The following is a 27589-nucleotide window of genomic DNA, read 5'->3' as shown; positions in this document are numbered from 1 at the left end:
CTTTAATTTTGTTGTGTTGTGTAGATTTCCTTGATATTATGATGTGTTCTTATTTAGTTTAGTATTTGTTTTCTTTTAATTGAAATTAATTATAAATTAATTGATTCGCATAGGGAATTTTGTTTTTGTTTTTTGCTCATGGCGGTTCGTTCATTGAGCCGCACATATATAATTATATTTATATAGATTTACTTTTGTGCTTATTTCGCATTTATACAATACAATTCAACTAAACTTTCGCAATTAACAACAGTGAATATAAAGACAACACTAGCATTTAACACAAATCGAAATTGTCGCAGAGTGCGACACCAAATTAAATGATTTTTTTTTTCAGTTTTTAGTTTTAGTATTTTTTTGAGTGTACAACAAAAAGACAACGAAATATTATATAGTTTCATATATAATATATAATGTTGCGATCTATGCACCTTCAGCCTGAGCCAGAAGCTTAGGTGAAGAACGGCGATAGATCACAGTTGCACAAAGACCCGCCATCGCCAGTCTTGCAGAGAGTCTTGCACATTTCGTTCCAATCCGGCGTATCTGTATCTGCAGCGCTGGCCTCAATCTTTTCCATGGCCAATTTCATTGCCATTACTTTAGCGTCAGTTCCGGAACCATGTGGAGTCACACTCTGCTCTGTACTGACCTCATCTGTACTGATACTCAACAACTGACATGGACTGCAACCTTGCAACGTGCGACGGCGTTGGTGGCAGAAACTCGAGCAAAGTCGATCGCCGTAGGATTTGACGGTGTCAACTCCTTTGCACGGAGTGCCTGTAGAAAGTGAGGAGAAAATTATGAGATTAATTATTATAAAATAAAGTTTTTAAGTCTACTATTAATACATCAAAATATCATCCAGTTAGTTAGCTGAGACTTTAAACAGACATTGAAAAATTAACCAAAATTAATACTTTTTATTAAAGAGATCTTAAGAGGTTGTTAAACGAATAAATTATATAGGCATAATATACTAAACGCTTCATTTTACTTTAGAAAGTAATTCAGAAATAAAAAGTAAATAAAAAATAGACTCTAAAATTTAATTCATCTATAGAAGCTTTCAAAAAAATTAAAATTTGTATTTTCATAGAACTCAATTTATAATTTAAGTTTCGGTTTAATTTGTATTATTTAATTTACTTTTTAATTTTATTATTAATATAATGTATCTATAGAAGCTTACAAAAAAATTAAAATTTGTATTTTCGTAGAATTTAATATATGAAAATTTAATTTGTATTATTTAATTTACTTTTTGCCAACTGATTTTGGTACTAAAAATAAATAAATAAATATATATTTCTTACCATTCTGCGTTCCAGTCAACTGCTCGCATTTAGCCAAATCAAAATTTGTGTTCAGGATCTTTGCCATTCCAACACCAGATTTGGGGCAGTAATTCGCACATGGCGTTACGCCGAGGCCAGCTCTAAAAGTTTCACCAGAAAAATAAAAAAATAAATAAAACGTGTTAGCACTTGAAATAGAAATATATATATTGTCACAATTGCCGTCGTAGTAATATTCTTTGCAATATTCATGCAAGTTATGGACGATTAGTTATCTGGAATTTTGGGAAGTACTCGAAATACCATACCAAAATTTGTGGTGATATCACTTGACACATTTCACTCTTAAAAAGCCGTCAAAAAATGTTTAAACTGTTGTTCTTGAGTTAATTATGTGTAATTTGTCATTTATTGTGACAGCCTTTCGCGGATGCTTATCGACTTTAAAAGTACAATTATAGTATGTGTTGACACGACACTCACTCACTTATCAGATAAGATTTGGGCCAGCCCCAGTGTGACTGTGGCCTTATAGGCCAAAGTTGAACCAGAAATCTTAAACTTACCCGCAGAGCTCTTTACACACCAAACTCCAATCCTGAACTACGCTGACGGACGTCAGAGTTGGCGACGGCGGCTTCTGTATTGCGTCTTCAAGGCTTTGCTGTGCTGCTTGCAGCGCTTTTGTAGCATCCCCCAAAGCCTGCAGCAGACGTGGATGCTGTGACGTCACGGCGGCACGCGACTGCGCACAACACACCACAGCAACAACCAATAGCAGTCGAAACATGCTGCATGCAACCAGCTAGAAAGAGATGAAACATTTTTAGCTACCTATATATGTAATAGTCATGGCCGTACTACATGTGGTATGTGTAATGTAATTTGTAACCATGGGTGGCAAGTTACACCCTACTTGCCCCTCTCTAGGCGTAGCCCTATCTATCACTCGTCCTGTACAATGTACAATGGAAGCAATTGCGCTAAAAATGCAATTATCGCGCGCCTGAAAGTAGGCAACAACAAAGCGCAACGTTGCATTGAGTCTATTGTTTGGGGCATCATTGGAATTTTCTGCGCTTGATTTGTGAAATTCAAAGGATTTGCGTCTTTGTTATTCCTAAAGCCCTAAAATTATTTGACTGCCTAAACCATCGATTTTTTCCCTCTCTGACACCATCATCACGTGTGGCAACTTAATTTTGTTGTTGTTAGCAGCTACTCCGCCTGGACGCGCGTCCGTGCCACAGTTGGAAGTTGCCAGCGAGCGCAGACACATCCTTATAAACTCTATACTCCCCTTGGCTTATATATACTGTACACTCGAATTTTTCCGGTTTCAAAGTTGCAGCTGCGTCCGCTTTTTAATTAACTTTAGCAGTTTGTCTTTTGGCTTTTTTCCGTGCGGTTTTTTTTTGGCTCTCTCCTTGCATTCTGTGGGTGTTGACGGAAACGAAAACACTGAAAACGATTTAAATATTTTCGCCTATCTGGGTTATAGAGCCTATCTGCGCTACGTGCTAGCACAGCCAGGTAAATATTCACTTCAATTACATAAGTCCTTGGTGGCGGCTTTTGTGGCGAGTTGAACAGTCATCGAAGTAGTTGCAGTTTAATTAAATTCATGTAAAGACAAATAAAAATACTGCAGTCGAAAATATTCGACCATGGGATGCCCTTGAGATATCCTTCAACATTTTTTAGACTATATTCTTGATGCTTAAAACTGTTTTATTTTTTTTTTATCAGTGTAGACTCTTCTTTTGCCTTAGAACACCCTTGAAACTTAGGAATACTGAGTATGAAAATGTGTTTGAGTCACTTACAAATTACATAGATTTATAACAATTCTCGCGGTCGAATTTTTAGCACAATGCTTTTAATCCAAAATATTTTACACAAGTCACAAAGAAAATTACAAAGCTTTAGCCATTAATAATGAATTTCTCTAAGGAAATCCAGAACATTGGATGAAATCGTAAAATTTATTGAATTTCTTACGCATAATCTAATAGATAATATTCTTTAAAAAAGACATTAATACACTTACTTCTCACTCGATAGACATAAAAGTTATATCAAATTTAATTGAATTCATACAAAAATGTAATTTTAACTATTTGAAATACACTTGTATACTTGATATATCAATGTTCCAACTATAACTAAGTTCTGTGGTAAATTTCACTTGTTTTAAAAGGCTTTCTGATTCAACGAATAGCAATGAAAGCTACCAGCAAACTGAATTGGCCAGATGGGTAACCAGACCTAATACAAAATCATTTTTATATAAATATTGATATTAAAACGTTATCAACCTGGGTAAGACCCCTTGAGTTCTGAGTACGATATTATTTCAACACATGCTCATGAAGTGTTGCCTTTAATCAGAGATAAGAGTTTACCAGGAGCACCTAATTGTAATTGATGGCGTTTTAGCTTTGTTTCGATAAGCTCCAACCTGTCAGCTATTCAAACAGATAACAATTATTGGTCGTACAATAAACGGCATACATAAAGGGGCTCTAATTAATGAGAGCACTGTTATAAACAGGCTATAAATTGCAGATCAATAGCAAAAACTCTGTAAAAATTGGATTATTATGATTGAAAACTTGACTTTAAGGAACTTTTTTAATGATATTTAAATTAGTAAACTGAGAGGATACAAATTGGACTGAGGTCACTTATGTTATTTGTGAAAATAAAAAGACTTAACTTTAATTTATTTTCGAACTAAGAAAGGTTCTCTTTCTGCGGCAATTTTCTTAGTTACTCAAATTCATAATACTTTTTAGTTAAGTTCAGCATTTTAAAAGAAACTTTTTAGAAATCTGTTATTAAATTTTACTTAAAATGCAAATAAGTACTTAACGGTTTGGTGAACTTCAGAGTAATTTCATAATCTTTTAAATTGCCTTAACTTTTCATTACAAAACACAGCTGATAATTCAATGCAGATAGTCTGCAATCTATACAATGACATAAAAGAGAATTTCAAGTTAAAGTTAAATACAATTAAAGAACAGACTCTTTTAAAACTGAAGGCAAGATATACAAATCTATGCATTGTAATACACAAGTACATTAAGGCTGGGCACTTAAAGGCTAACAAAAGTTTTCTGGGCCACAAGCGATGCCTGCATGTTGTCAGATAAGCAAACCAAGTTAAAAGATACTTTTTTGGTTTCTCTGTTTGCTTGCAAGTTGGCCAAAAGTGTTGGTAGTTTTGCAGCTGCACCTTTTTTGCCTTCTATTTTTTGCTGAGTTTGTACCGACATCGTTCATCGTTCAATGTTACATAAGTTTGCAATTTCTGCAAGTGTGTGTGTGTGTGTGTTTGTGTAGGAGGCGCTCAAAAGTATGCTATGGAAATCATTCAATTGCGAATAACGCAATTGAACTGCTTTGGGTTGGGCCTTGGCCAACTGGCGGCCATCTTGTAAAACGTACATATGGGTGCAAGTGTGTATGTGTGAGTGTGTGCCAAAATCTGTGTAGGTGTTTGTTTTTCCCTACTTCTATTTACGGTGCTCTGCTTTGACCTAAATTCCTGAGTGCCTTGAAAAATCCATAAATTGCGCTGTAGTCTAACACATACGTGTATGTATGTATGTATCTCCATCTATATACATAGCTAACTTTTTTGCTTCAGTGTTTTTCCTTCAATCTGTATACATTTGCACAAATTGCGTTTTCCTCCTTTTTAGCCAGCCAGAGCAATAAAAAACTTTTGGCATTGTAAATGTCAAAAACAGTTGCAAAATTAGTTTGTTAATTAGCTTTTCATTCTGCCACATCGCATGGCAAAAACAGACAAAGTGCTTGACAGAGAATAGAAAAAACAAAATGAAAACAACAACAAATACGGCATGGCACTTAAATTTGTTGAAAAAACATTCAACACTCTGTTGATTAAGTTGGGGGCATAAATCCCCCCTCGATTGGTGGAGCCTGCGCAGTGGAAATTTATTGGGTATGTATCTGTTGGATATGCTGCCGCCCATTATTGTAGCTCCGCCTCCATGTACAAGGAGCCAAGATGGTTGCCCGAATTGTCCGTGACGTCATTGTTGGCGCCAAAAGTGGGCAACAAATACGCTTACATATCTGCATATATACGAATGATGTGACCATACATAAGGCCCCGAAATGCCAATGCTGTTGTTGAAGGTTATGCAACATATCGTACTATGTCACTAGCATTTGTAGGTGTTTCTCTGTGTGTGTGTGTGTGTGTAGGTGTTGGCAGCCATTTTATGCGTGGCAGCGTGGCAAGGCATCGTAGGCAACCCAAGCGGATGCTGCTGCTCAGAGCTCCGCAGATTGTCAGCGAGTGTAGCTGCTTTTTGCCAGTCAAGTTTCGGCCAGATTCCCAGTTACAGTTTGCCAAGTGTTTGCGTCCCGTTCGGTTGAGTTACAGTTACAACAGTTACAACAGTTTACAGTTCAAGTTACGCGTGTGTACAAACGAGTTTTGTAAGTTGTAGTTGCTGTCATCTTTAGTCAGTCGCACATCTATCGCATTCTAGATCATCTCTGAGCTCAACTAATCCAACTAACTAACTGAGTAGTTTAATTAACTTAACTTAATTCATTTCGCACGCTCGTTCGCCAACTTCGTCACCTTGTTTGTTGTTATTCTTGTTGTTACTATCGCACATTTTCGCTTTCCACACGATATTACGTATACGCAGCCAAAGTGAATTATCTAAAGCAATACATCGACGATATCCGCAGGATAATCGGTAAGATATCGCATACACTCCACATAACAATTCTCGTATTCGGAGCTGTCTGTTACATAAGTTCAGTCGGGTTTAAGGTTTTTCACATTACGCCAGCAGCTGTCGCACTGCCTCCTTCCTCCTTCCTCCTTCCGCTTCCGTCTTATCCTGTATATATACACATCCTGTCTCAACACATAGACAGAGGAAATTAGCTTAACACTCACTGCGCAAATGCAGATGGCGTTCATCTCGATATATACTACAATTTGAGTATATGAAATCAGTGTATATGCATTGCCTACTCTTTCCGAGGAGGCAAGTATCTACATACATACATATATAAGGTTGTGACACCTACACACTCATACACCAATTTTGTCCTTCAGTTGTCCTTGTGTCTAGTTGAAAGTTATTTACATACGCTTATATGTAGTTCTCCTTCCATTTATTTACTCAAATGTTGCATTATCCATTTCTCCCCCCTTTTCATAGTGTTGATTATGTAATTGAAAGTGTATGTATCTATTTTCATTTGTCGATTGTGTAACACATTGTTGGTAATTGCCATTTGCAAATTGCATTCTCCTCTGTTCAGGGTTATTACAGTTGCAATTGCATAACATTTGCTCATTGAATCATTTCAGGCGACTTTGAGCTTAAGTACATGAATACATTTTAATTTTTCTATAATTATTATTTTTTATTTTGTTGCAGAGGAGAAAATGTCGCTTAATCCCAACGGGTATAAACTCTCCGATAGGACGGGTAAACTAACGGCATATGGTGAGTAAAAAAACTATTATAATTCAATTATATTACATATCATTTTTTGGATACATTTTTGAATAAAATTACAATTTTTTATTCATAATAACATAAAATGTAATATCCTTACATATTAATTATAAAATATGGAATTTAAATAAATCACTATTCAAAAAAAAAAAAAAAAAAACGATAACCAGTCATTTAAATTATTAAATTTTATAACAAATAAAAATTAACTATTTAAACATTTTAAACTTTAAAGTATTTTAAATTTAAATCATAGTTAATCATGGGTCTTTAATTATTATAAAATAGGTTTATCATAATTGATGACATTTTATTTGAATTATTTCAGAGTGTAAATACGTATTTGTATTTAATATAATAATATAATATTTAAAATACAATTACAATTTGTGCGCCTAAAAATTAGTTGCCAGACAGTATAAAAACAGTGATCTAAAGTGGATCCAAGGTGGCGGCTTGTTAAGATTCTTTACTTCTTCTTAATCATTTTCAAATAAACCTAAAGATGAATATGTTTCTTATCATGATACTTAAGTTGTTACTTGCTAAAGCCGTGGTATCTACTTGTATAATTCCTTCACATACCGCATACGCACTTATTTGCTAAGTAAATAAAAAATGAGAGTGTTAAACTGACACTGGCAAACAAAACGCTGCAAAGGACACGCACAAGGACGCACTCAGAGGCGGGCAAGTCGGCGGGCTGTCTAGGACATTCGCTGCCAGTTACAGCTCCTGCAGGAGACCTTGATAAATTGCTGCGCCGTTTGGCTTCGTCGATGCGTGAAACTGGCGAATGCCTTGTAACAGATTTTTGGGCCAGCAAACAAACAGACAAACACACAGACAGACAGACAGACAGACAGACAGACGGACGTAACGAATGAGCAAAAGTCAAAGGCAGCCACCAACCACCGTCGACGTCGTTGTCGTTGTCCTGTTGGCAGGACATAGCATAAGGTGCTGCCAGACGCGTGCACGAAATTGAAAGCACAACAAACATAAACCGTTTAGTCACAGGATATTACGCACGCTTACATGTGAGAGCGAGACAGAGTATACGCATGTACCATGAGTGTATGGATGGGATCAGGATCTGTGGCCTGGGTTGGGAGCAATGTGCGTCCTGGCCACGGCTGTGCTTGACATTAAGCGCACGGGACGACGGCACATTAAATTTTATTTAACTTTGCTGTAAACTTGTGGAATTTCGAAATTGCTACAATTTGTCTGCAGCAGGCGGGAACTGGTATCCTTTCCAAAGGGAAAGGGACTTGAAGTTGCCGCTTATTTGAATTGAAATCTGCCAGGCTTCACTTGATGCCCTTTTAATGACAATCATGCGCAACGTTAAGTTTCCAATTGATTTAGAAGATGACCAACCATCTTGGGCTATCCACCATTAATTTTATTATTAAGCCAGGCAATTAATAGCAGCAACCACAGCTAAAGCCAAGGACAAGCCACACTCGCTGTGAAGTAACCTTGGCACAACATGGGGCACATCCCCCATAAAGCCAAAGTTTGCCACGGCATCTGTCCGTAAGTCATAAAAACCGTACTGTCCAAGCAGCTCAGTAAAAAATGACTGTGCCAGCTGTAAAATGTAAAGTATCCCATTTAGAAAATACAGAGTATTTGGTAGACAGGCGTTATAATATCCATACTGTAGTCTTTTTAAGAAAACATTTTTTTAAATTTAAGCTGGAATTTTCTAAACAAATAATGATCAAAATGGTATTCCACAAGAAAATCGGTTTAGTTTTGGCAAAGTTATGAAAGTTAGAAGTTATTGAAAAGGTCTTAAGGGGTAGGTATGGAAAAATATGACAGTGATGACCAAAAAATGTAATTTTCTAAATAATTAATGTTTTGATGCAGAATCAATATAGAGGCCAAATAATGATCAAAATGGCATTCCGCATGAAAATCGGTTACATTTTGGCAAAGTTATGAGAGTTTGAAGTTATTGAAAAGGTCTTAAGGGGTAGGTATGGAAAAATATGACAGTGATGACCAAAAAATGTAATTTTCTAAATAATTAATGTTTTGATGCAGAATCAATATAGAGGCCAAATAATGATCAAAACGGTATTCCGCATGAAAATCGGTTAAGTTTTGTCAAAGTTATGAGAGTTAGAAGTTATTGAAAAGGTCTTAAGGGTATGGAAAAATATGACAGTGATGACCAAAAAATGTAATTTTCTAAATAATTAATGTTTTGATTCAGAATTAATATAGAGGCCAAATAATGATTAAAACGGTATTCCGCATGAAAATCGGTTAAGTTTTGGCAAAGTTATGAGAGTTAGAAGTTATTAAAAAGGTCTTAAGGGTTAGGTATGGAAAAATATGACAGTGATGACCAAAAAATGTAATTTTCTAAACAATTAATGTTTTGATGCAGAATCAATATAGAGGCCAAATAGTGATCAAAATGGTATTCCACAAGAAAATCGGTTTAGTTTTGGCAAAGTTATGAAAGTTAGAAGTTATTGAGAAGGTCTTAAGGGGTAGGTATGGAAAAATATGACAGTGATGACAAAAAATGGAATTTTCTAAATAATTAATGTTTTGATGTAGGATCAATTAAGAGGCCAAATAATGATCAAAACGGTATTCCACATGAAAATCGGTTTAGTTTTGGCAAAGTTATGAAAGTTAGAAGTTATTGAGAAGGTCTTAAGGGGTAGGTATGGAAAAATATGACAGTGATGACAAAAAATGGAATTTTCTAAATAATTAATGTTTTGATGTAGGATCAATTAAGAGGCCAAATAATGATCAAAATGGTATTCCTCATGAAAATCGGTTAAGTTTTAGCAAAGTTATGAGAGTTTGAAGTTTATAAAAGTGTGTCAAGGGGAAAGTGAACAGTAAATAGTTGTATCCCGCAACGAAGTCGGCAAGTTTATAATTTTTATTATATTTAATAATAATTTTTTAATATTATTATATTTATTATATTTTAATATTATAATTACTTTATAAAAGAAAATATAAAATTTGCTTAACAATATTTACAAAATAATAAAGTGACATGAAGTACGGTGTTTCGTTTAAAACTTTACTGTTAGGGTATCAAAATGAAATCTGTTTTTTATGGCTTACCGTCAGATTCAATTTCAATGGCAAAGCTGTGCCACAAATCATCATAACAATAATAATCATATATCATAATAAGGAGCTGCGGCCAGATAAGGCAAAAAGTCATTTACGCTGTCAGCAGCAGTACGCTCCTCATTTTTTATGCCTGGCGATAAGAGATAGAAAGAGGACATATATATAATATATATAATATTTTTTATATTTTTGTTTGCCTCTTTTTTATCGCAGATCTCATGCCAACGACAGTGAGTGCAGGACCTGAGACACGTGAGTTTCTGCTGAAAGTTATCGATGTGCTGTTGGACTTTGTGAAGGCAACAAACGATCGAAATGAGAAGGTGCTGGACTTTCATCATCCGGAGGATATGAAGCGGCTTCTGGATTTAGATGTGCCTGATAAGGCGTTGCCGCTGCAGCAGCTGATCGAGGATTGTGCCACAACGCTCAAGTATCAAGTGAAGACGGGTAAGTTTAAGAAGATGTACAAGTGAAAGGGGAAAGGGAAGGGGAAGGAGGCTTTCCCAGGGGTAGCTTATCAAATGTTTACACAGTCAACCAGTTGGCGTTAATCAAATTTGTCTCTGCATAAATTTGCATCGGCCAAACACACAGCATATGCTTGTCAGAGACATAGAGAGAGAGAAGGAGAGAGAGAGAAATGGAGATAGTATAGCATAATTTTCAGGGCGCGTGCCCAAGGAACTTGCGGTCGCATTAGGACACAAAGTGTGCAGCCTTGTAGATAAGCACATTAGCTGTGAGGACATCAGAGACAACAGACAATGCCATTTTATGGCCCATTGAGCTGTGCTTCTGCCTTGTTGTTGTTTACACCTTTCAAAAACACACACGTCTCTCTCTTCAAGTGCGCTTAAATCTGCAAATCTCATTTGCCATCAATCATAAATCAGCAAAAGGGTTTCTGACTTGCGGCCTTAGCAGCCAAAAGTCATTCGCACGTTTTACTTTTTGTTGGTTTTCATTTTTTTTTTTTTGTTGCTTTATTGATGCTGAATATGCGCCTGATTTCATTGAAAATTAATGCAAGGGGTGGTCAGGACACTGTCAGGACATTGTGCGGAGAGCAGGAGAGCGCACGTGACCGCAATTGTGTTTGAAGTATCGATAATAAGCACCCCCGGAAACTGCGGCCTTGTCTAGGAAACTGCGTCAGCTTCCGTCACTTCCCATCGCTCTGGGAACTCAGGAAATTATTCTGCCTTGTAGCTGAGTTTCCAGGAGCAGGAGTTCTGTCTTAAAATTGAATTAAAACTAGACCTGTAATCAGGGAGTAGCTGCAAAAACGAAGATTTAATTATTGTTTGCCTTTTATATGAATAGTATTAAGCTCCGATTGTGGTTTAGGGGTAAGAAAATAGGGAAAAAATAAAAAGAAATAGTTTTGGATTTGTTGAAAACAAAGAAAGAAAAGTACCTAATGAAAGGAATAAAATTATTATATTAAAATTCTGCAAATTACAAATTTATTTGGTTTTTTCTTAAGGCAGTTATACTTTCCACTAACTCAAAGCTGTCAACTAGCTAATTTTCAATTGAAAAGCAAATTCACAAACTACACAAATTGAAATCTTACCAGGAAATTCAAAGTTTTCGCAATGGAATTTCCTTTTTGGCGGCACAGGCAACATTTTTGCGTAAACTGGCATGATATAAATCCCATTTATGATCCATAATCTCACATAATGCTCACCCTGCCACGAGGGAAACATGATATGGCAATGCAGGCTGGAATAGAGACAGGCAGAGGGACAGGAGGCTTTTGCTGTCTGCAGAGTCGACGACTCTATAAAAAGGGGAGCTTTAATCAAAATCCGTTGTTATTTTCTGACTCGCTGCATTCCTGATCCTTTGATGCGAATGAATGACTGACTGCCTGATGGTCTAAGGTCCTGGCTCTGTCCTGGTCGCTGGCTCGTGTCTAGGTCGAGGGTGCGAGCGACTCGAGAGTCGTGCCACGTCTTCGTGCCAGCTGCGGCCACATGGGCAAATTGAAATGTTTGAATGCCGACGCTGATACATCCTGCAAGTTAGTGTGTGTGTGTGTGGGTGTGTTTGTGTGTGTGTGGGTGGATTTAGCCTTGTGGGCAATAGGATTTTAATCACACGACTTATGGCACTCAAGATGTGAACTGACAGACGCCCGCAGCGACGTCGAAGGGTTCGCCAGGACATTTAGCAAAGGGGACTTCGACAGCTTCCTGATGCTTTTGTTCGATTGTTGTTGTATGTACTGCATGTACTGAAAGCATTTTGTGATTTTTCGTGGGATTTTCTGTGTGTAGCAAGTCGCAATTAGCTGCAATAAATGAGCAATTTAAGACACTTTGCGAGCAAGAGAGAACAAGTAGATTTGGCGCTTTAAGGACTCAAGCCTATTGATTTTACTGACCCCCAAAAATTAAAATACTATATAAAGCAGACCAACAACAATGTCTGCCCTTGAACGTATGCACATCCGGCCTTGTATTGAACGCCAGTCAGCCGTGCCACACAGTGGGTGAAAGGGGCGGAGGGGGGTGTGCCCGACCCATTTGTTGCTTTGTTTCAGCTGAAATATTTTTAATAAAACAAAAAAACAAGCTGAGGGAGCACAACACAGCTGCCAGGCACATCTGCTGTCGGCTTAGGCAGCTCCAGTTGACAGACACGACAGCCATGGCGAAAATGGAAAAGCGGAAGGCATTTTCAGCTACATTAAACAACTCGAATTCTCAACATTTTTGTTTTTGTGTATATTCCACATCAGGCCATCCTCACTTCTTCAATCAACTGTCGAATGGCTTGGATTTGATCTCCATGGCTGGCGAATGGTTGACAGCGACTGCGAATACGAACATGTTCACATATGAGATCGCTCCGGTTTTCATACTCATGGAAACTGTCGTGCTGACCAAGATGCGTGAGATCATTGGCTGGTCAGGTGGTGATTCAATTTTGGCACCCGGTGGCTCCATTTCCAATCTGTACGCCTTCTTGGCCGCTCGCCACAAGATGTTCCCCAACTACAAGGAGCAGGGCTCGGCAGGATTGCCCGGCACTCTGGTCATGTTCACGTCGGAACAATGCCATTATTCGATTAAATCATGTGCTGCTGTCTGCGGACTCGGCACCAATAACTGCGTTGTGGTGCCATCCGATGAGCATGGCAAGATGATAACCTCCGAACTGGAGCGTCTTATTCTAGAGCGTAAGGCCAAGGGCGATATTCCGTTCTTCGTCAATGCCACGGCAGGCACAACTGTCCTTGGAGCCTTTGATGACATCAATTCCATTGCGGATATTTGCCAGAAATACAACTGCTGGATGCACGTCGATGTGAGTAACGAGAGAGAGAGAGAGAGAGAGAGTAAGATTCTTAATGGAATCTCTTGCACTTTTATTTGCAGGCTGCTTGGGGCGGTGGTTTGTTGATGTCGCGAAAACATCGTCATCCCAGATTTACAGGAGTAGAACGGTAAGTGCAGCTTTATAATTATTACAAAAAAAAAAAATTTCAATCAATTTCCAAAATTTTAATACTGTAATATTTTATAATTATCAAATCAATTTATCAATTTGGTTTAGCAACTTAGAAAATCAAAATAAGATTTAAATTTTTTTAAATTAATTTTTTTTATTGAATTTTATTTCTTTTAATGCATATATTTAGATATTTATTTAGATTTTTTTTTTAATTTTTAATTAATTAATTTTTAAAGTAAATTTATAAATATCCGCTAAAAATAAGAATTTAAGAATAAAAGTTGATCAAATAAATAAATAAATTTTTCTGCTTAGCCGAGAAACTTTTGGAGCAGCTAAAATACTGGAGAAGTTATTTTTCCTAAGCCAACGTTTAATATTAAAGATTAGCATAGATTCAGTAAATTAAATTTAGTTTTATCAAAGCGCAAATTAATCTTGATTTGATTTGAAATTTAAAATAAAGGCAGACAATCAATAAATTCAAGTATATCTTTAAGTAATTTTATTTCTCCCGTCTCATTCAGCTCATTCATCTTGTTGTTTTGTCCTTTTCAGCCCATTTTGCCCTCATATTCGTCAGTCAAAACAAAGAATTGAAATCTCTTGTTGTGCAAATTCAAATCTAAATGCTCCCAAATGGCCCGCATCGCTCAAAACTGAATGCAGCATCTTCCCTTTACCCCCCCGCTGCTGCTCTGCTCTACAAAAGTAAACTCTCAGCGACATGTGGCAAAAATCTCAATTTGTCATTTAGTGCCTCCATCAGGTGTTCAGAGCTTATAGGGATTACAAGGCCCAAAGCCGAGTGCATTTTCGTTTACGTAAAAGACAAACAAATGAACAAAGTGGATTTTCAACCCGCACCCCTTGCCACACTTGCCACACTGCCACCCTTCCGTCTGCAACCCCCGAAAAGGGAGGTGAGCATTACTTACACAACAATTACGCCAAACAATAGCCGGAAGGCAGTCGACTCTGTTTCTCTAGAAGTTACAGTGCAAGGAATTTTTAATTTTAAAGTTAAAACGTTGAGCAGCAGAGAGAAATGCAAAGAGAGTCTCTAAGTGCACTTTACCATCATCTGTAACCCCAAATCCTGCAGAGCTTAGGCAAATGTCGACACTGCAGCTGTCGTCGTCGTCGTATTGACAGTTTGCGGTCAAGGGAATGTCCCATCAACACTTTCAAATTGATGAGGCCCCATCCATCAAGTGGCCATTCAATTTGTGGCATGCAAATTGTGGGTCCTAATTGAACAGCTCAGCATTCGCCACTTTATAAATTAATCATTGAATGCGCGTGCAGCTGACAACTTCAGGCCTAAGCCAAAGTTGATTAATGGTGTCTCGGCTCTTGGCTCTTGGATCTCGGTTCCTGGCTAGGAGATGCTCTTAATTCCGCTGAGTTTGTGAAAAGCTTAAAACAATGCAAAGTTTGCCACAAACTTAAATGGCACACACACACACACACACATATATACTTGTGTGGCAAGCGCCACATGCCGCCACTCAAACTGAAGCATACTTGCAGGCACTCCATAAGCATCATGTTTATAGACACCCACACACACACACAAATCTCCCACACAGACGTAGATAACTGTAAATAGCTCCCCCAGGGATGTTTAGCGACGGCAACGTCTGTCAACCCTCAGGGTTTCTGGGGTTGTGCTCGCTTTGAATTCAATTAAAGTGCTGCGGCTTGAAATTGCCACAATTTATGGCACTTGCCCCGTGTCCTTGCCACCGCGGGGGGTTGGGAATCGCGTAGAGGCAGCTTAGTGTTAATTGTTTGTAATTTGTAATTGAATGTCATTTAATATATTTGTGGCACGTTATGATTTTGACTCTTTGCAGCGCCGATTCGATCACCTGGAATCCACATAAGCTAATGGGTGCACTACTTCAATGCTCGACTATTCACTTTAAAGAGGATGTAAGTAGCAAGCAGAAATAAATATATGTTTTAAGCATAGATAAATAACCCCTTGACCTGTAGAACATCCCTTTTTGAAAACGGTAAAGCTATGCTCATTTTAAAGCTGCCACTGCCCCAATTTTTAGTTGCAACGTCCCCAACATTCTTGTGCATATTACAATGTTTGTTGTTTATCCAAAGAATTCCAATTGTATTTCGAACAATTCCTTGTTATTTTTCATGCGAAACAACAGGCAAACTGTCAGACAGTCAGAGGGGTTGTCGCAGCTCGATATTACAATGAATGAGCACAAAATGTTTGGCAACCCTGCGAGAGAACTTCACCCTCCGATTGGCCTCTCTCTGTTATACTTTTTTTAGTATTCTATGCAATATGTTGGCATCGGTCACAGTTGCGCCTTTTGGCAGCCGGAATTTTAATTAAAATTTCAACTTGACTTATGAGCATTGCCAAAACTCCAATACTCTAACTTCTACTCTGTATATTTGTTATGCAGGGTCTGCTTATCAGCTGCAATCAAATGTCTGCCGAGTATCTGTTTATGACCGATAAGCATTATGATATTAGCTATGATACTGGCGATAAGGTCATTCAATGTGGACGCCACAACGACATCTTCAAGCTCTGGCTGCAATGGCGCGCCAAGGGAACCGACGGATTTGAACAGCAGCAGGATCGTTTGATGGAACTGGTTCAGTATCAGGTGAAGCGTATACGCGAGCAATCCGATCGATTCTATTTGATCATGGAGCCAGAGTGCGTAAATGTTTCCTTCTGGTATGTGCCCAAACGCTTGAGGGGCATGCCACATGACAGCAAGAGGGAAGTGGAACTGGGCAAGGTAAGAAATCAATGGAAATAAGTAGATAGAATCAGATTTATCAACCTGTATACCTTGCAGATCTGTCCAATTATCAAGAACCGCATGATGCAGAAGGGTACTCTCATGGTTGGCTATCAACCAGATGATCGACGACCAAACTTCTTCAGGTCGATCATCTCATCGGCTGCTGTTAACGAGCAGGATGTGGACTTCATGCTCGATGAGATCCATCGGCTGGGCGATGATTTGTAAGCGGCTTTCGTGTTGGATAAGGCATCATTTTCACCAGAGATAAATGTAGCTACTGTTGCGTGGTTCATTCAACCAAGAAGTATCTTTAAGGTAAAAAGCATATCATACGAACGCAAAGAGAAAAACTTCCAACTAATCAAAGTTCAATGTTGCTGTAAATTTGTTTGAAAAAGATATCGAAAACTTGAAAAAAAAATTTTAAAAATGTTAATTAAATATTTCGTTTGAGTCCGTTTTCAGTTATCTCATTATAAGCATCAGGCCAGTGTTGGAAACCTATTTATTAACTATGTACTCACATACTTATAATCAAAGTGTTAAAAGCCAAGTTGATTTTACGTTTCACATTCTATGAATAATTCAAAAATGTTTATTACGACTGTTGCACATTATAAACAAACAAAGTATTATATAGTAAAGCCCTATAAATATCTATATGTATATTTAAAATCCCAGACAACACAACAACAACAACTACAAAAACCACCCACTATCACCACCAGAACAACAACTACAAGCCCAAGTTTTCCAATGGAGAATTATTTTGGAATGCAATGCATGTTTTGAGGCTGTTGATTGATTGATGAAATATTGAAGAAAAGAATTGATCAAAATGCTATCTTGACATATCAACTGAAGGATAAAATATTGAAATCAGATATCAAGTTGAAATTGTTTGAATTATTTGAATTATATGTTAAATTCTGTTGCTGCTCTTTAAAAGTATATATAAAGTTGATCAATGGCAAAGTTTATGCTTCCGGCAAAATGTACCTTTATATATATAAATATATTTCAAAAGAGACCTGTGCTTGTTAAACTGTAAACACGTATAATCGCAATTCAAAAAAAAAACTGATAGAAAAACGAAAGATCATTAACTCTGGATTTGTTGTAGTTGAGTTAATGAAGGCCCAAGTATCGATTGTAGAGCTTGGGCCAAAACTAGTCCAAGTATCGAACTGTGCTATATACATGAATACGTATTATAAAAAAAATTAGTTGAATTTTTATTTCTAGACTTTGTTAAACATTATGAATGTCTGATATACTTATATACTTAAACTTACGAAGTACATATATTCGGTGTCAATTAAATGCAATTAAAAATAACATAATTGAAATGTTGGAAATTAAAAAGTTTAATTATTTCAGTTAATTTTTAATTTTACTTAAATCAGCAGTTGCGTGTTGGACAAAAAATGAGGGAAAATAAATCAAATTGATATCAAAATATGCCAATAGTATTCATAAATACACGCGCTGTACACAAATATCCTTTGAAAATATATCTAATTCAACCATATTAAATAGATGTTATATACATTTGTTGTATTTTAATGTGCTGTTAACTAAGTTCAATCGATAAAGAACCTATGTGTATATCAGATATATGTATTTAAAATTAACTTTAAAAGTCACATTATTTGCATTTTATGTATAAATTAATGTATATGTATTTGAGAATATGAATTCGAATAAAACTATTATTCCAGCATCTAAAGAAATATATACACATACATATATACATATAAATAAACGAGTAAATTATAAATCAAAGTAACCAAAGAGCAACTAAGAGACATTTCCATTTATTACTCTTCGCATTGGGGGGCTTGTTTTCTAAAGAGAGTCATCAAAACCGGCCAAACCGGCTAAAGAGAGCGTAGATAGTTATGCCCCTATAAAAGTATATAAAGACGATCGTTCTCAAGCATTCTTTCAGTCATCGTTATCGTCGCTCTGGCGCTACGCACATTTCCTATAGCTGCTGTCTTTTTAATCAGTTTAATCTACGTACAACTGCCGAAAAGTTGTAAATTCTTTAGTAATTTATCTGAAAAAAGTGTAAACTTGGATAAAATGTCAGTTAGCTTTGTGCCAGTACCAGCGGGCAGCGATTTTCCTCTGGAAAATCTACCATATGCTGTCTTCTCAACCAAAACAAATGTGAGTACGAGAATAACAATGGAGTAATAAATAAATTCCAATTCAAAAATAAAATAGAAGCTGAATTAGTGAAATTTCAAATATAACATTGTTTTTCTCAGTTTTATCCACATTTTAAATAACTTGCCATGTGATTTTCAGCGTGTTTGACATGTTTTTAAAATAGAACAAATTCTAGATTATACTCAGAAACCGCTTCAGTGCATATCATTTACATAAATCATAAGGCAAACTAGTTTGCTTACAAAAACAAGCAGCTAATTCCATATGCATAATAACTACAACTGTGCAGGTTTCATCTTATCAAGCATTTGAATATCGTATAATTTCTTTTTATCGCATTTTTTTAGCCCACTCATCGTCTGTGCGTTGCCATTGGTGAGCATGTGTTGGATTTGAAAGCAGTGTCGCATCTCTTTGCACCCACACTGCAGGTAAGCATCGTGCACTGCTTGCTGAACTGCTTGTGGAACGTATTGTATCATTTTTTCAGGCTGCACTGCAAGCAGAAACTTTAAACTTGCTGATGAGCTTGGGTCACGAAGCTTGGGATGAAGTCAGGACACAAACCCAAAAGCTGCTACTTAAGGGATCCGAAGTGGAACAGAATGTGGACTTGAGAAACATGTAAGTGCCTTGCAAGGATTTCCGTGTTTCTTCTTATCTTACATATGTATATATTTTCGATTGACAGTGCTTTGGTTCCTCAATCGGAGATTTCTCTGCATCTGCCGGCTCAAATTGGTGACTACACGGACTTTTACTCGTCCATTCATCATGCCACTAATGTGGGCATTATGTTCCGTGGTGCCGACAATGCTCTGATGCCCAATTGGCGTCATTTGCCAGTGGGTTATCATGGGCGGGCCAGCTCCGTGGTTGTCTCCGGTACGCCCATCCGCCGTCCCTTGGGACAGACGCTGCCCGAGGGCGCCGAGAAACCAATCTTTGGTGCTTGTAAGCTCTTGGACTTTGAGCTGGAAATGGCCTTCTTCATTGGCGGCCCTGGCAATCAACTGGGTGAGCCCATCAAGGTGAACGATGCCTGGAAGAATGTCTTTGGCTTTTCGCTAATGAACGACTGGAGCGCCCGTGATATACAGAAATGGGAGTACGTGCCCTTGGGTCCATTTACGGCCAAGAATATGGGCACTACCATATCACCCTGGGTGGTAACAACGGCCGCATTGAAACCATTTTTGCTGGACAATTTCCCACAGGAACCGGAAGTGCTGCCTTATCTAAAACAGACTTTGCCCTTCAACTTTGATATTAATCTGGAAGTGTCCTTGAAGCGTAAGTTCCTGAGGGATTATTCACTTAAATCTTGCTAAATAGTCGCTTCTTGCAGCTGCCAATGATAACGAGACTCTTATCAGCAAGTCCAACTTCAAGCATTTGTACTGGACTCCACTGCAGCAGATTGCTCATCACACGGTCACTGGATGCAATTTGCGTCCTGGCGATTTGATGGCTTCGGGCACAATTAGCGGAGAGACTCCCGATTCATATGGATCGCTCCTGGAACTTTGCTGGCGTGGCACCAAGACCGTGGAGCTGCAGGGCGGCAAAACGCGTAAATTCCTGCAGGACTATGATGAGGTCATCATTCGTGGACACTGCGAAAAGAATGGACTGCGAATTGGCTTCGGCACCTGTGCTGGTCAAGTGCTGCCGGCTCACCCTGTGGATCAATAGAAATGTAATTTACTTACCCAAAACAAATGAATAAATGCTCCCTAACTGTACCTGCTCTCACAGTCCTTAAGAACAATCAACAAGTGACTTGCTGCTCTCCCGCAAGCTCTCTCTGGCGCTCTCCCGCTCACTTCGCTGTAGCGCTCTCTGGGGGCGCCAATCGTTGTTTTCCGTCATTACACGCTGCTTCGTAAATATGCGCATGCTGCTACAAGCTTTTACCGACCGCGCTGTCGCCGTCGACGACGCTGCTGGCGCCTCAGTCTCAATCAGTCAGTTCTCGGCGAGCGACGGCAACGACAACGGCAATTGGCAAAGCGTCGCGCAGCAAACAACAATTTTTTATAAAAAAGTGGGGGTCATAAAACCCAAAAAAAAAAAAATAAATAACAAAAAGAGATAATAATAACAATCAGAGTTAAACAATCATTTTGCGACTGGCGCCGGCCACAACAACAATAATAAATTTAATGTGTACTGTGCAGCTTTTGTTTAAATATAAGAAAATACAATTATTAAAACAACAGAAGCGACCCACAAAATACAACAAATTTGCATCGAGGGCAGTGCGAAAAATGCCTTGAATAACCGTTAAATGTGTAAGCAATGATTTAAAAGTGTTCAATAAGAGCAATAGAAAAGTGCATATTTGACAAGTTTTGCCAGTTTTTTTTTCATTAACTCAACGAAAATATTTTCCTTATTCAATTTGCGGCAACAACTCGCATTGACTTGGAAAAATCAATTTTTAGCAGGTCTGCGCACGCACACAAATACATGCACAATTATGCACACACACACACACACGCATACACACATATGGAGAAGTACAGTGACAGGCAGACTTTGGCGCCCACCCACCCTGACATATACGAAAATCAGACCCTTAGCAGACCAAGTTGTCCTCAGCTTTGCTATTTGCTTGCACTTTTGTGTTTCTGTGTTTGCATTGATTTTCTGCATACACATTTGCAAACACACAAACACACACATACAAAAGATGCGCACCGAAATACATTCACATGCATACCCAGCAAACATTTGGAAGATCGTTTTAACAAAAATCAGCTCAATGAGTTTTTTTTAACCCTTTTGATGATTTAAATTTTAAAAGAGATGGACATTTGATTATGCGAGATTTTAATTATACGATTTTTTGAAAAAAAAACTCTTAATTGAGTAATCTCAATTATGATACGATTTATTGAAAAAAATAAACTCTCAAATAAGTAATCTCAATTATGAATTGAAAATAAGTTGTAACTGAACAGAAAATTAGGTTTTAAACGCGTCTTCAAAACGAGTCGCAGCTAGGTTACCAATTTATATTGAAAAAAGTATCTTTTATGATCAGAAAACGAGCGCACTTTGTTAATTGAAAAGAGGACTCGAATGTAATAAAAAATTTCAGAAAATATTTGCTGGGTATGCATGCAAACAGACACACCAACACAGCATGCAAAAAGTTAATCAGCTCGCTGCACAGTCGCCCAACAACATGAACAGCAACAGCAACAACAACAACCACAACAACGAAGCAAAAGATACGCAACTGCAAACGACTATAAAAAAAGTTTGCAATTAACTGGCGCCGTCGGCTGTCATGCTGGAACAGACGCCCGCCCTTGCCCCCTTCGGCGTATCTTTCACCTTAGGGAACCTGTTTTGGCGCGCCACTAACGCTCTCTCTCTCCCTTTCTCTCTCTGTCTTTCTTTTGCTCTCCTTTGGCAAGCAGCGTGCGCATGTGCCAGAGAGCCACATGTCTAGACTCTCAACTTGAGCGATAAGTGGTCCTCTGTCATGCTCTCTTGTATTCGCTCTTTTGGAGAGCACGCGCCGGCGTTGGCGTCCACTCACAATGGCGATAACGTGCGAAAACAAAGCATAAAGCAAAAGGCTGCACAATTAGTTGCCATGTTTATATTTACCAAGTGCGTAGCTGTTGGAGATGGCCAAGGTGAATAGATAGAAAATGAATTGTAATTGAAGTTAAAAATTTATAAATTAAGGTAACATATTTTATGTTTTACCGAAAGATCTATTATTAACTAGTCAAATTATAAAACGTTTCATAAAAATAATATTGATTGAAATGAATTGTAAAAGAAAATAACATATTTTATGTTTCACTGAAAAAACTATTGTTAACTAGTCAAATTATTAAACATTTCATAAAAATAATATTGATTAAAAAAAAATATTAATTTAACCGTGACACGAGGTGCTTCTAGATGCCCATCACCAAAAGTTGGCGGACTCTTATCTGCAATAAGTCATAAATTGACAGACATAGCTTCCAATTACAGTCTTTAATCACAAACAGCGCCAGTGTCTGTCAAAGAGTTAAATACAAGGGTACATCTACTACATAGCATATAAATGTACTTCTATATAAAAGTATCTCCTAATTATCCATAGTAACTTTATAATCATGTATCTTAAGATCCCAACTTTGCTGTTGCTCATAAGTATCCTGTCTAAGTTTAGAACGTATCTAAAGCAATTAACCCAATTTCTGTCAGTACACGCCTTTGTATACCGTTTGAAAATAACTCATAAACGCAATTAGGAATAAATATGCATGTGGGTGTGTGTGTATAGATAAGGTAAGCTATGAAGTACACAAACAACATGTAGCAATTCACGTAATATGTCAAGATATTTTCCAAAGTTCAGTCAAGCGTATAATGAAAGCCAAAACAAATTCCTAATCAGCGTCTCCCTGGCGTCGTTTGAATGGAGAGGGAGAACATTTTGCATATGGGGACATCTATAGCACATGTGTATGAGTATTTGTATATTACACAGAGAGAAAACTATGACTGAAATTTGTTATTCTTTAAAGAATGAATGAGTAGAGTATCTGCTCAAAATTTAAAGAGAATTATATGAACAGAGCCTAGTCCAAGAAACAATAATTGCATGGTATTTAATAATTCATGTCAATTTATCATAAACTTGTAATATTTTTTAAAAGATATATCGTCTGTATTTCATAAAGTTTCTTAGAAGCAATTGTAGCTAAAGTATATTTGTCTTTTGTCTCAGTGTATATTATTAATACTCAGATTTCCCCCCGTTTGTTGTGCCGCGTAGTGCGCTCAATTTGCACATCAGAATGCGGCCCCAAACGGATCCAAAGTGCAGCGTTGTCTGCGTAACGCCCCTCCCGCAACAGCGTCAACTTGGTTCACAAGAAAGTGGGTGGGTGAAGAATCTCGACAGACAGACAGACAGACAGACATACAGACAGACAGACGGAGAGACTGACATATAGAGAGAAGCGCCAACGACAGCTACTGTTGCTATTGATCATGCTGCAGTTGCTCGACCAAGTCGATTGGGTATATGAGTATTTAGGTCTGGGCGTTATCGTTATTGTAATTGTTGCAGCGTTTGCAAAATTGACAAAGCGCCTACGGAATACAGAAATGACTCCAAAAGAAACAGAAACAGAGGCAGACAGAAAGAAAGAGACAGCGATTAAAAAAGAGAGAGAGGAAGACATATGAAGCACCCAGATATTGTACATATTTATACAGAGTCCAATGGCTATTGATGCGTTTTTTTTTTGTTATTATTATTGTTGCTATTTATAACAAGTAAGCAAGCTTTAGTTGTGAGGGAACGACTACGAAATACCCTGCGCTCTGACCCTTAGATATTCTAACACTAATTCGCACATTTGAGTCACTTCGGGACTATGAAAATCAAATTTAAAGCGCTGAAATTTTTCTCGTAACCCTTTTACAGGAACCTGTATACTTAATTTGGAGACTATTTCATGAATTTATCAAGAGTGTTTACATATTCCATTAATTCCTATTTAACCCTTTTTTTTATTAAGCACAGAGCTTAAAAAGAAAATAAACAATAAACAAATTCGTAAATTATTTATTTATTTAGCAAATTTCGTTTTCTGCACCATCAACCAAAATGTCATAAACAAATCGCGTCAAGAAGCTGAGGTGATAAACCAGACAACAACAAATTGAATAACGGGCACTTGAAAAGGCAAGAAATCAAATAAAATTAACAACATGACGAGGCGCATTTGGAGTGCATGGCTGCTGCTGTTATTGGCCATGATTATGCTGGCCAAGGCATGTAAGTATGCCAGACTAATCAATACTTGTTCATCTAGTAATATATGATTTTGAATAGCACCTGCTCCTAGTCGTCAGTATAGTTGCATGAGTTATCAGGAGAACGATAGCTCCCAGCATGATGATGACTATGAGCAGGAGAACAGCGAAGGCATCAGTGCAGAGCAGCAGCAATTGCAGCTGCTGGAGACGAGCAGCAATTCGGGTGAACCACATCAACGCAGCTGCACGGAGGGTTATACCTTCTGTTTTAGCCTGTGGAATCAAACGGCCAATGGCACGCGACTGGTTAAACAGGGTAAGGGAATCAATTATGTCCTCTCTTCCTTTCTCCCTTCACTAATCTCTCATTCCCTGCTTAGGCTGCTGGAAGGATAACACGGATCGCAACTCCATCTGCAGTCAGACGGAGTGCACCAGCTCAGCGCCCACATCACGTAGCAATTCCTTGTACTATTGCTGCTGCTCGGGAGATCTCTGCAATGCCCAGGTGTCTGTCGTGGAACCAGCTCCTCTGGAGTTGGCCAACAATGTGCGAGCTGCGGTTACCAATCGTGCCACATCCCATCAGCAGAACTCGATTAGAGCCACCACCATGTTGAGCTGTGCTGGCCTCATAACGCTTATCCTCATTGGTATACTAATGGCATTTCAATATTGTCGTGGAGTAAAGGAGAAAACCGAGCCGGAAGAATCTCCGTTGGCACCCTCGGGACCTGGTTACAGTTCCAATCTGCGCAATGTGGATAATCTGAATTTGATTGGAATGCTGGGCAGCGGTAAATATGGCACTGTCATGAAGGGACTGCTGCATGAGCAGGAGGTGGCCGTCAAGATCTATCCGGAGGCACATCATCAGTATTATGTAAATGAGAGAAATATCTATGCGTTGCCCCTGATGGATTGTCCGGCCTTGCTCAGCTACTTTGGCTATGATGAACGTCGCACCATGGATGGCAGGATGGAGTATCAGTTGGTGCTGTCCTTGGCGCCATTGGGTTGCCTTCAGGACTGGTTGATTGCCAACAGCACCGACTTTGCCCAATGTTGTGGCATGCTGCGCACCATAACCCGAGGAGTCTCCCATCTGCACACGGAGCTGCGTCTTGGGGAACTGCACAAACCCTGCGTAGCCCATCGGGATCTCAACTCAAGGAATATTCTGGTGCAATCTGATCTCAGCTGTTGCATTGCAGACTTTGGGTTCGCCCTGAAGGTGTTTGGCTCCAAGTATGAGTACAAGGGAGAGGTGGCCATGGCGGAGACCAAGAGCATCAATGAGGTGGGCACCCTGCGGTACATGGCGCCGGAGCTGCTCGAGGGTGCCGTCAATCTGCGGGATTGTGAGACATCTCTAAAGCAAATGGACGTCTATGCACTGGGATTGGTGCTCTGGGAGGTTGCCACACGTTGCTCGGACTTCTATGCACCCGGGCAAATGACGCCGCCGTACAAGGCGCCCTATGAGCAGGAGGTGGGTCCGCATCCCAGTTTCGATCAGATGCAGTCTCTCGTGGTGCGTCACAAGGCGCGTCCGCTGTTCCCCGCTGGCTGGGGAGGTGGTGCAGCCGCCAAGTTGGTGCGTGATACCTGCGAGGATTGCTGGGATCACGATGCAGACGCGAGACTCACCTCGCTCTGTGCCGAGGAGCGTATGCAGGAGATGTCCAGTCTGCGTCCACGCCTTCAAGCACAACCCGCTAGTCCGCTGCTCAATACAAACAATCTGGCATCGCCAGTGTCACAGTTGCAGGGGAACACCATCGGCAGCACCACCATCACGGCGGCTGCAGTGCATCAAGCTCAGCCGCAGCTGACATCGGCTGATGGCGGTCTGCTGCAACCGCCGCCCAATCAACAGTTGCCCACGGAGAAGAATCACCTGAACTATGCACAGCCGCAGCTGCAGCCCCATCTCCAGGGACGTAATCCCTGCCAGGAACGTAATCTGGCACCACAGACGTTGCGTGCAGCTCCAGTGCTGGTGGAACGCAGCAAGAAGCACAGCTTCCAGCCACAGCAAGAGCAAAGTCTGTCCTGCTTGGAGCATGATGTCAGCGTGGAGGAGCTAATTGCCAGTCACCAGCAGAAGCACAACTCCAGCCTGGGACAGGGATTCCCCAAGCAACAGAACACGGATCACAAGCTGCGAGGTTGGCACGCTGTGCGCGCCTTAATCCACAAGAAGCTCTTTCGCAAGGAGCACGCCGAGGAGATCTGCCGGCAGCTGCAGTTGGGCGAGGAGAAGTCCAATCTAGTGGCCGCTCTCAAGGGCATGGACAATGCACGTTTGTCGAGCGGCTTGAGGCGTCCCAACAATCTCGATTTAAGTCCGTTGCAGCCACTGAACAGAGCCAATCCTCTCCAGCTGCGCAGCGCAGAGCAGCGCACAGGAACACCCGCACACATTGTGCCCCGGTCGCTGTCGAGCAGCCTCATCAAGCACAACAACAACAGCAGCGGCAACAACAACAACAACGAGAACGAGCTTCACATGCTGTCCTCATCGCGAGCACCGAAGCGTCGTCCTGGTCATCTGCGCACAAATTCCCTGCTGGTCACCAGCAACAGTGGCAACATGCCACCGCCAACGGAGCAGCAAATGCGCCGCCAGCACAGTCTGGAAGTCTTCCGTGAGGTGTTCAGTGGGCGTGGCAGCAGCGAACGCCTACGAGATCCCAGCGAGCGGGTGAAGACGCCGGGAGATGTGCCGCCCTCGGTGCGTAAGGCGCGTGCTTCGAAAACCTTGAGTCTGTACGATGATCGAATGATGGATTCATCGCTACTCAATATACTCTAGCATGAGGAGGTTCTGCTGCTGGAGCTATAAGGTCATCCGGCTGCAGAACTTGGCAGTGATTTCATATCTCAATCTTCATAATAACAAAAAAAAAAATACCACAGCGACATATTCAACGATAGCCATACGATATAGTAGTCGACCTGATACTGAATTCCGATCTTCAGAAAATAATAACATATATGTATTTTTGTCAAATGAGAAAGGGAGAGAGCACGAGAGATCAGACAGATCCGATTCAGAGATATCTAGATTGTATATGTATTTTTTCACCAATCATCCTAGCGTTTAGTGCGGCAAACAACCAAAGTCCTTATAGGTTAGAACTGAATACAGAAGAAGAGAGCACAGCAAAAAATAAAGATGTATAACAGTAGACAAGTATAACAGTAGGAACAGAGTACAGATTTGAAAGGGAACAGAAGAGTTATCAGTATAAGCCACATATTTTTGACTTGAACTTGACGAACAGCAGTCTGATTATAGTGAAACGATAGCTTGTTTAGGGGGTAAGTTTATCCATAGAGTTGAGCTTAAAGGGCGCAACTGTACCTCGGGTTAGGTTAAAAAAAAAACACAGTCACAGTTTAAGGTCAAGCT

General features: G+C 39.3%; 4 protein-coding genes across 5 annotated transcripts; 3 read left to right on the top strand and 1 right to left on the bottom strand.

The window, feature by feature from the left end:
• Positions 1-352: 352 nt before the first annotated feature.
• On the bottom strand, positions 353-3457 carry LOC117788051. Its single transcript, XM_034626706.1, has 4 exons — positions 3352-3457; positions 1868-2106; positions 1320-1441; positions 353-783 (listed from the first exon to the last, which is right to left on the bottom strand). The coding sequence occupies exons 2-4, from the start codon at positions 2089-2091 to the stop codon at positions 452-454; spliced, it is 678 nt and encodes a 225-aa protein (XP_034482597.1). The 5' UTR covers positions 2092-2106; positions 3352-3457; the 3' UTR covers positions 353-451.
• Positions 3458-5644: 2187 nt separating this feature from the next.
• Positions 5645-17676, top strand: LOC117788437 (glutamate decarboxylase). 2 transcript variants are annotated; one of them, XM_034627209.1, is made up of 8 exons: positions 5645-5780; positions 6746-6814; positions 10163-10399; positions 12702-13270; positions 13342-13409; positions 15277-15355; positions 15856-16200; positions 16261-17676. In XM_034627209.1, exons 2-8 carry the CDS (start codon positions 6754-6756, stop codon positions 16432-16434), a joined length of 1533 nt encoding a protein of 510 aa, XP_034483100.1. In that variant the 5' UTR covers positions 5645-5780; positions 6746-6753; the 3' UTR covers positions 16435-17676. The 2 variants fall into 2 exon arrangements, with proteins under 2 accessions (XP_034483100.1, XP_034483097.1); XM_034627206.1 differs by lacking the exon at positions 5645-5780 and adding an exon at positions 6025-6049.
• Positions 17677-18206: 530 nt separating this feature from the next.
• LOC117786950 (fumarylacetoacetase) lies at positions 18207-20130 on the top strand. Its single transcript, XM_034625380.1, has 5 exons — positions 18207-18384; positions 18735-18818; positions 18878-19011; positions 19079-19680; positions 19736-20130. The coding sequence occupies exons 1-5, from the start codon at positions 18298-18300 to the stop codon at positions 20080-20082; spliced, it is 1254 nt and encodes a 417-aa protein (XP_034481271.1). The 5' UTR covers positions 18207-18297; the 3' UTR covers positions 20083-20130.
• Positions 20131-20224: 94 nt separating this feature from the next.
• On the top strand, positions 20225-27347 carry LOC117786948 (bone morphogenetic protein receptor type-2). The gene is made up of 4 exons (XM_034625378.1): positions 20225-20681; positions 23990-24190; positions 24248-24487; positions 24552-27347. The coding sequence occupies exons 2-4, from the start codon at positions 24124-24126 to the stop codon at positions 26987-26989; spliced, it is 2745 nt and encodes a 914-aa protein (XP_034481269.1). The 5' UTR covers positions 20225-20681; positions 23990-24123; the 3' UTR covers positions 26990-27347.
• Positions 27348-27589: the final 242 nt, after the last annotated feature.

Source organism: Drosophila innubila (assembly GCF_004354385.1).
Source record: "Drosophila innubila isolate TH190305 chromosome 3L unlocalized genomic scaffold, UK_Dinn_1.0 0_D_3L, whole genome shotgun sequence".
Classification (NCBI taxonomy): domain Eukaryota; kingdom Metazoa; phylum Arthropoda; class Insecta; order Diptera; family Drosophilidae; genus Drosophila; species Drosophila innubila.
The sequence above is the reverse complement of the archived record's forward strand: the minus strand, read 5'-3'. Positions and strand labels throughout refer to the sequence as shown.

Bases quoted from the DNA above. Each gene is read 5' to 3' on its own strand.
- LOC117788437 (XM_034627209.1), top strand. From the start codon at position 6,754: ATGTCGCTTAATCCCAACGGGTATAAACTCTCCGATAGGACGGGTAAA. The intron at 15,356-15,855 runs GTAAGTAGCAAG...TTTGTTATGCAG, and splicing joins CTATTCACTTTAAAGAGGAT to GGTCTGCTTATCAGCTGCAA. The intron at 16,201-16,260 runs GTAAGAAATCAA...TATACCTTGCAG, and splicing joins GGGAAGTGGAACTGGGCAAG to ATCTGTCCAATTATCAAGAA.
- LOC117788051 (XM_034626706.1), bottom strand. From the start codon at position 2,091: ATGTTTCGACTGCTATTGGTTGTTGCTGTGGTGTGTTGTGCGCAGTCG. The intron at 1,442-1,867 runs GTAAGTTTAAGA...TGAAACTTTTAG, and splicing joins GTGTGTAAAGAGCTCTGCGG to AGCTGGCCTCGGCGTAACGC. The intron at 784-1,319 runs GTAAGAAATATA...CACTTTCTACAG, and splicing joins GTTGACTGGAACGCAGAATG to GCACTCCGTGCAAAGGAGTT.
- LOC117786948 (XM_034625378.1), top strand. From the start codon at position 24,124: ATGACGAGGCGCATTTGGAGTGCATGGCTGCTGCTGTTATTGGCCATG. The intron at 24,191-24,247 runs GTAAGTATGCCA...GATTTTGAATAG, and splicing joins GATTATGCTGGCCAAGGCAT to CACCTGCTCCTAGTCGTCAG. The intron at 24,488-24,551 runs GTAAGGGAATCA...TTCCCTGCTTAG, and splicing joins CACGCGACTGGTTAAACAGG to GCTGCTGGAAGGATAACACG.
- LOC117786950 (XM_034625380.1), top strand. From the start codon at position 18,298: ATGTCAGTTAGCTTTGTGCCAGTACCAGCGGGCAGCGATTTTCCTCTG. The intron at 18,385-18,734 runs GTGAGTACGAGA...GCATTTTTTTAG, and splicing joins TCTTCTCAACCAAAACAAAT to CCCACTCATCGTCTGTGCGT. The intron at 19,681-19,735 runs GTAAGTTCCTGA...CGCTTCTTGCAG, and splicing joins TCTGGAAGTGTCCTTGAAGC to CTGCCAATGATAACGAGACT.